The sequence below is a fragment of the Notamacropus eugenii genome, chromosome 3, assembly GCF_028372415.1.
Source record: "Notamacropus eugenii isolate mMacEug1 chromosome 3, mMacEug1.pri_v2, whole genome shotgun sequence".
Classification (NCBI taxonomy): Eukaryota; Metazoa; Chordata; class Mammalia; order Diprotodontia; family Macropodidae; genus Notamacropus; species Notamacropus eugenii.
In genome coordinates this window covers 294,987,318-294,994,602 of record NC_092874.1, presented here as the reverse complement: position 1 = coordinate 294,994,602, position 7,285 = coordinate 294,987,318, and the positions used below count along the sequence as shown (strand labels likewise).

At 46.9% G+C, this 7,285-nt stretch overlaps 1 protein-coding gene across 1 annotated transcript; it reads right to left on the bottom strand.

The window, feature by feature from the left end:
• Positions 1-2,990: 2,990 nt before the first annotated feature.
• LOC140534685 (galectin-1-like) lies at positions 2,991-5,193 on the bottom strand. The gene is made up of 4 exons (XM_072655996.1): positions 5,041-5,193; positions 4,269-4,348; positions 3,689-3,860; positions 2,991-3,218 (listed from the first exon to the last, which is right to left on the bottom strand). The coding sequence occupies exons 1-4, from the start codon at positions 5,047-5,049 to the stop codon at positions 3,072-3,074; spliced, it is 408 nt and encodes a 135-aa protein (XP_072512097.1). The 5' UTR covers positions 5,050-5,193; the 3' UTR covers positions 2,991-3,071.
• Between the last annotated feature and the right edge of the window lie 2,092 nt (positions 5,194-7,285).

Below are 7,285 nucleotides of genomic sequence, written 5' to 3'. Positions count from 1 at the left end.
AAACCCACTCCTTCCCTGAATCACTTGACTAGGAGTTAAATCCATCAGTATTTTCATGAGTTAATGATCAACATTAGCTAAGTCACATTCCAGAATGAATGCCTCAGAAGCCATACAATGGAGTAATTTTGACAAGAGAGAGACAGATCAACAAGATGACCAAGAAAAGTTCAACATACACACCAATTCCATGAAGCAGAAGGCCAAAGCACAACAGAAATGGTGACCAGTAGTACCTAAGATCAAGTCTTCTTGTACCCTAGTAACCCACTGCCATAGTACATTTCATCAGCATGTTTTGAACCCCAGAAACATCCTGGGCTTCTCTCGTGCCAGCAAAGATCTTCTCTAGGACATTTTGGATGAAGTCTCATTCTCTAGGCAGCTCTGAAGGGCTCTCTATTTCTCAATTTCTTTCACTCTGCTTCTTCCCAATCATGTTCCCTATTTTACAGAAAAGGAAGCCAGGTTTTAGTGTGGGCAGGTGACCCCACCCTTGGTCACAAGCTTTCAAGGCAGTGTCAGAATTCTAACCCAGGTCTCTCCTACCTTCTCCTTGCTTACAGGTGATATAGGGAAGCCACAGGGTGTCTGGGAGTTTACCTACCCTGCTCTGCTTGGTGCCCGTCCCCAATCAGGGGTCTCTGACTGATCCTAATCATTCTTTCCCTCCAACAGATGACCATATGCTCTCAATAGAGAAGGCATTGAGCGACCTGTCCTGGATCTGCTCAACCTACCTAGGAATGCCACTGGAGGGCCTCTAAGGCATTATCTACCTTCAGGACTCAGTTTATTCAGACCAGATATATGGTGTCCCTGCTCACAGTCCTATCTTCCCTTAGGGTGCTAGTTAGCTCCTTCTTCCTCTCTCAAATCTCTCTCTCTGCAGGATTTTCCAACATTTGGCATCATTGGGGTGGCTACTATGGAGCAGACGCTGGCCAGCTAAGTATGCACAGGAGATCTCTGAGTAAAGCCTCTGTCCCCCAGAATACTTCATCCCATAGACAGATACGCAGGAATTAAAATTAATTCAGGTCCAAGTTTCTTTGGTGGGGGAACAGGTGAAATGAGCAGATTTAAGGGGGTCCTGGTGCCCCTCTTGCAACATCCTAATCCTTTAATAAATAAAGTAGTGAACAAAAAGACTGATGCAGGGGGACAAGCACATCTACAGTCCCAGGTAAAGGGATCGAGGGTGTCACCATCTTCATCAGAACCCTTGGGGAGCAATCTGTATAGGATCCATGTGGCCCCTCCAATTGATGTTCAGGTCACCTCCTCCCATTGGCCCATACTATAAACTGGCACTTTAATGGAATCCAGTCTTTTAATAGGTCCCTTAAGAGACAGGACTCATTGACCCACACTGATTGATCTCCAGAACTTTGAACAGGTTGGTTGACTCAGCTGGATCCAGGGTCCCAAGATCAACACACTGGCAGGTGTGTGTGTGTGTGTGTGTGTGTGTGTGTGTGTGTGTGTGTGTGTGTGTGAGTGTGTGTGTGTATGGGAGAGGGGAAGCCCCTAAACCAGACAAAAAACAGGGGTTGGGGAATTAATGGTATTTAGAGTTCCAAGGGAGAGCCCCTGAGGGTCATAGATTCAGAGCTGAGAGGGAATCAGAGGTTATTTTGTGTAACCCTCTCATTTTTACAGAAAGGGAAACTGTATCCTATGCCCCAACAGTCATAGCTGCTCAGTCTGTAAGAGAGAGAATGGGGAGAAAGAACAGAAGTTAAGGCAACATTGATAAAGTAACAGGTGAGAGAAGGGGGAGGTGGGGGGTTGATCAGAGTGGGGAGAGTATGCAACCATCATGAAAATGGCACCTCAGTAGAGGGAAGCAGGAGGTAGTGGTGGAAGAGGGCACTTAGCCCAAGCTAAACGGAGATGGAATAATTAGGTCTCTTGAGGAGATGGGAGGCAGGTGCTGACCTACTCATCCCAGAAGAGAATCTTTCCCTCTATCTCTCTCTCTTTCTGTCTCTCTCTCTCCCTCTCCTTCTTTTTCTGATGTGCTGTGGTTGAGGGGAGTGAAACTTCCAAACTAGACCAGGACACTGAGGAAGGGACAGAGAACAGTGTAAAAGAGACCAGGGAAGAAGAAATGCCTGACCTCTCAGCTGCCCTGCAGCTGATCAAGTGGCTTCAGTCTCCAGTCCAGCTATCAAGTCTGCCATATTGTTCTCTTAGTAGTGGGGCCCCTCCAGACCCTCTCTGTCTCTCTCTCTCAGGGCTGGACTCTGCTCAAGAAGAGTGAGACAATGTGTACTGATCTAAGGCCATTATCTGACCCAACAAACCAGGCTCAGAGAGGGACTAAGGCCTGCCCTCCGCCGCACAGTCAATTCCCAGCACAGGCTGCCCCTGACTTTTACCCTGTCTGGTAGGAAGAAATGCAAGGGGGGTTATTATACTTCAGAGGAGGACTCAGAGAAGGGACCTAACTAACATTCACTAACATGCAGAGGTTGCCCTGCACTTACTATGTGGCTAATCAGGTTTTGTGAAGGACTTCTAAATGCTTGTCACCTTTTCTGAGTTATGTCCTGGGCTCCTGACAATCTGGGGAAAACCACAGACCCCTTGTCAGAATGATGTGGACTTTTTGTTGTTGTTTTCTTATTTGGTGAAGGTTTTATTTTAATTTTATTTTTTGACATTGTTTGTTTTGAATTCTCCCCTACCAATCACTGCTCCTCTCTCCATTTAAAAATCAAGTCATATATTACAAAGTGGAATAATGGTCTTAAATATATAAAACACACAGAGTCATACCAGGAACACCAGAAGTTAGTAACAATAAAAATGACATTTTCCCCCATCTGAAAATTACCCACAAACCCCAGAAGGAGAACCCCTGTGCTGGAGAATCACCAAAGGACCATAGGAAGGGACTTGTTCAGGGTCACTCAATCACCCTTCCCATCCCCAAACCTAGCCCTCTCTAGCCCAGACCAGAATAACACAGAAAAAGTCAGCCATTATCATCAGCAGCACTTTTATTTACTAATAACAGAGACCCAAGGGTCGAGAATGATCTGAAGTCAGCTTGATTGCAGGACTCATTCAAAGGCCAATGCTTTGACTGACATGTCACCAAAAACTGCCAAGTATTCAATTTTTGTTATTTCAGTGCGATTTGGGAAAGTCATCCGATAGCCATCGGGCAGCTTTACCACAAAGGAAGTTCCTTCAAATTCTATGAGAACCTGAATGGAGAGAGGACAGAAAAACCTGTGCTTGGAGACAAAAAGGCCTGGTTTTGCGTTCCGCCTCAAGACATTTACTACAAGACCCTGTGTGACCTTAGGCAAATCACTTCCCCATTCTGAGCCTCTGTTCTCCTCTCGAAAATGGAGGAGTCAGACCAGATGGTTCTCTTCATTTCCAAATCCAGAGTGCTACTACTTGTCATAGGACACCCTAGACTTCTGTTATCCTATTGGGATCACAGCTCAGCCCAATTCCCTCCCATTCTCTCCTCACTTCAGTGCAAGGCATACTGGGCTTCTTGCCACTGACCTTTGGAAACCCACTGACTCCTTTCTCCTCTAGCTTTTCATCTTTTCCCCATCAGAGTTTGCTTCCAGGACTCTTCCATCAAATGTGATGGATGGATGAGATTATTGCTTGAGTCTTTCCAGCTCTGACAATCCATGCTCTCATTCTGGTGTCTTACCTCCACTGTGGTCCCCTTCAGAAAGGGGAAGTGTCTCTCTCTGTGCTCCTTGCCATATTTGCCATCATGCTTACTGTTGAAGATGACGGTGTTTCTATCCCCTTGGTATTCAAAACGTGGGTTGAAGTGCAGTGCAACGTTATTCTCATTTGTGCCCATGTCTATTTTAAATCTGGGAATTGAGAACACATCCCCGTCACTTTCATGGGACCCAGAGCCTTGGAAACCCCCACTCACAGTGCCTGAGTTAAAAGAGCCCCAAAGGGGTTCTCATCTAATCCTATCCTGAAGCACCATGCAGTACTCCTGGTACCCTCATCCTGTCTAACAAGTGACCATGGTACATATTTTGCTACCTCCAGAGACAGGGAGCTCACTACCTCTCCAAACTGTCCATTCCAGCTACTGGGAAGCTTCTGTTGGGAAGTTTTTTCTGATGCTGAGTTTTAGCTCTGCCATCTAAAGCAAAGGCCAAGCTAGCTTGTTGCTTCTAATCATGGGTCAGGTGCAAGCAGGTGGTAAAGGATTCAGCTCTTGCCCAGGGTTAAATTGTATCTCATCCATCCCATGTCCCACTTACGTCCTGGCACCAGGTGATATCTCTCCCACTACTCTTACAACTGTTCCAGGTTTCAGGTTCAAGTTACTGGCAACCAGTTCCTGAAGAGACCAAACACAGCAAGATTAGGGCTGGCTGGAAGTTGATGGGACCCAGAGCTTCCAACTGGGCACAAGCCACTCTCCAGGAAGGATAGAGGAAAGCAGACTCTGCCCAGACTAGTTAGTGCTGAAGCGGGTGTCAGTCCCAGCTTCAGGAAGCCCCTTCATGTCTCTGGGCCTCAGTTTCTCCATCTGTTGAATGAGAAAGTAGCCGAGGTGATTGATCCAGTCTATTCCTCATTTTGCAGATCAGGAAAGTGAGGCTCAAAGAAGGTACCTTTCCCAGGTCACACAAGTGAGCAACAGAATCAGAAGTGGAATTCAAGTTTTCCCTGGGTCCTAGGACCATGTTCTCTCTTTCTCACTAGCTACCACAGCACTATCTTTGGCTGGCATCACACGCATCCTAGCAATTGAACAAGGATGAAGGGGGAAGGGAGGATAATGGTGCTACCCCAAGGGTAGGAGATAGACTACAGCTCAGTGGGAAGGTCTCTGGTAGCTAGGTAAGCTTTCCCTTGCCACCTTCAGTCATTGTCCTTTCCTCTCCTTCATTCTCCTTCATCTCATTTAGCAGGCAAAAAAAAAAAGCCTCCCCCCAGGAAAGTTTTCAGGACAGATTTTTCAGAGGATCCCCCATTTCTGTACTAGCAGCCTGTATACCCCAGACAATGAGCCCCTGGCACACTTACTCTGGACATGACTGAGGATGAGAAATACTCCTGCGATTCTCTTGGTTGTGCTGGGTATCCAAAGTGCTGGGTTCCAAATCCAGCCCTGAGATGGTAACTCAGGATGGTGGCAGACTCTTTAAATAGATACTCAGTCTCCGGGTTTCCTCAGAAACCCTACCTCCACACTCCTCCACCCTCCCCTTTGTCACTTTCCCCCAATCCTGAGGGCGTATCTCTGGGGCGGGAGTGGGTGGAGTTTTGGAAGTCTTTCTAGGAGGGGCAGCCAATCCAGGAGGAGACAAACTTTTGACCACATAGCCCTGCCTCAAGCTCCATCCTCTTCTAGTCTTTTCCTCCACATCCGAATCCCCAAATATGTCCTTTGGGGGATGGGGTTGGGGCAAGTGGTAGAGAGTTTGGTGGGGCCAATGAAAAACTAGTTTTAGAATGAACTGGAATCTAATATTGGAGGAAAGGGTCTGGGGACAGCTAGAAGGAAGGCTAAACTCTGGTCTGGGTGTGAGTCAGTTCCCTGGCTTCCAAAGAGTCCGTCTGAAGGGGGAAATCCTAATTAGAGGATGGCAAAGCATGGAGAAACTTAAGAAAGCAACTGATTTCTTTACAACTGTGGAAACAGAGGCCCTGGAGTCGTTTGGGTCTGAGGAGTTGAGCCAGGACTTCTACCCAAGCCCTATGATTCCAAGTATGGTGCTTTTCCCAGGACAGGGGCCCCAGGAAGCCTGTGACTCACTCTCCCCTTGAATACTCACAGAACTCTCCCCTGACACTGAGATCAATGAAACAAAAGGACTAGGTCTGAGGGTACAGGCCCCTGTGATTCCATTAAACTAAAGGGCGATGGTTGATGGAGGGGAAGAGGGGTCATGAACTCCCAGAGTGAAAAGAAGGGATCTCATTTTCCCCATCTTGCCTCTTCTTTCACCCCTGTCTCTTGTTCATCTCAGGAGGGGGACCTGAAAACTAGGACCAAAAGCTGCAAGTCACTTCAATTCTCTGATCCTCAGTTTCCTCATCTGTAAATTGGAGTCCTAATAGAACTAAAAGTAGGACATCATAGTGGATAGAGATCCACTCTTTCAAAGTCAAGAAGACTTGGGTTCAAATCCTACCTTCCAAGTCACCAAACTTCTCAGTACTTGAGGTCACCCCCAATATAGAGGTTTATAACCTGGGGTTCACAGTTCTCCCCAGGGTCACAAAGAGATTACAAGGAGTTTGGAGAGGAAAAAAGAAATTATATCTTTATTTTCACTCAACTCTAACTGATACTTGCTATTTCCTTCTACTATTTGAAAAAAACACATTTTTCTCGGAAGGGCTTCACCAGACTGCCCAGGGAGTCAATGACACAAACCAGCCCAAGGACCTCTCCTTTAAGACTCTAAATTTCAAAGAAGATGATGACTTGGGGGTTTTTTCGGGGTGGTGGTGGTGGTGCTTTGCTTGCCTGGGACTTCCCTATACATATCTTTCCAGGACAAATCGGGTCCCTGTCCCTATCCTCTAAGAGAACCGCCAAATCTCCATTTAGAAGGGACCTCAGACAACTATTCAAATAAATTCTTCCTCTGAAATATTCCCCCCAAATGGTCACTAGGTTTCCTTTGAATTCCTCCAACAATGGGAAATTCACTCCCTATGGCATCAACTGACTCCACGTCTGGACAGTTCCTGTGGTTGGATTGAATGGACAGGTCCTGCTGTACCTTTCCCCAATTCCTCCTGGTTCTGCCTCTGGGGCTGAGCAGGACCAGGCTCAATCCTCTCCTGTAGGACAGCTCATGTGTATTTGCTGGCAAGGTTCAGGCACTGAAGACCAAAACCTCTAACTATTCCTTCTCCCACCATCTATCTCAAGGGTAACAAGCACTCCATAAGCCTTAGAGAGGTTGGAAAATCAAAAACCATAATTCCCAGCAGTAGTGATTAGGGCAGAGCAGATACAACTCCTCTCCTCCCAAGCCCCTCACCAACCCCAAGAGCCTCACATCCTGAGCCTGATTGCAGCCCCTTCATCCCCCTTCACAGTACTGGCACTCCCCCACTCCACCACTCCCTGCACTGCCAACTGTGTGCCCTGTGGACAAGTCATATCTTCACTCTGAATCTCAGTTTCCTCCTCTATAAAAAAAGAGATAACTACCGTTGCATCAACCACCTCCCACTTGTTATGGGTAAAAGATTAAAGGGTTGAGGAGACAAAGGCTAGGTCTTTCCAGCTTATCGATGTCTTAAGCAATGC

Excerpts from the sequence above, each read along its gene's own strand:
- LOC140534685 (XM_072655996.1), bottom strand. Across the intron at positions 3,861-4,268 it reads ATATCACCTGGTGCCAGGAC|ATTTAAAATAGACATGGGCA; the intron begins GTAAGTGGGACA and ends CTCAATTCCCAG. Across the intron at positions 3,219-3,688 it reads TGAAGGGGACCACAGTGGAG|GTTCTCATAGAATTTGAAGG; the intron begins GTAAGACACCAG and ends CTCTCCATTCAG.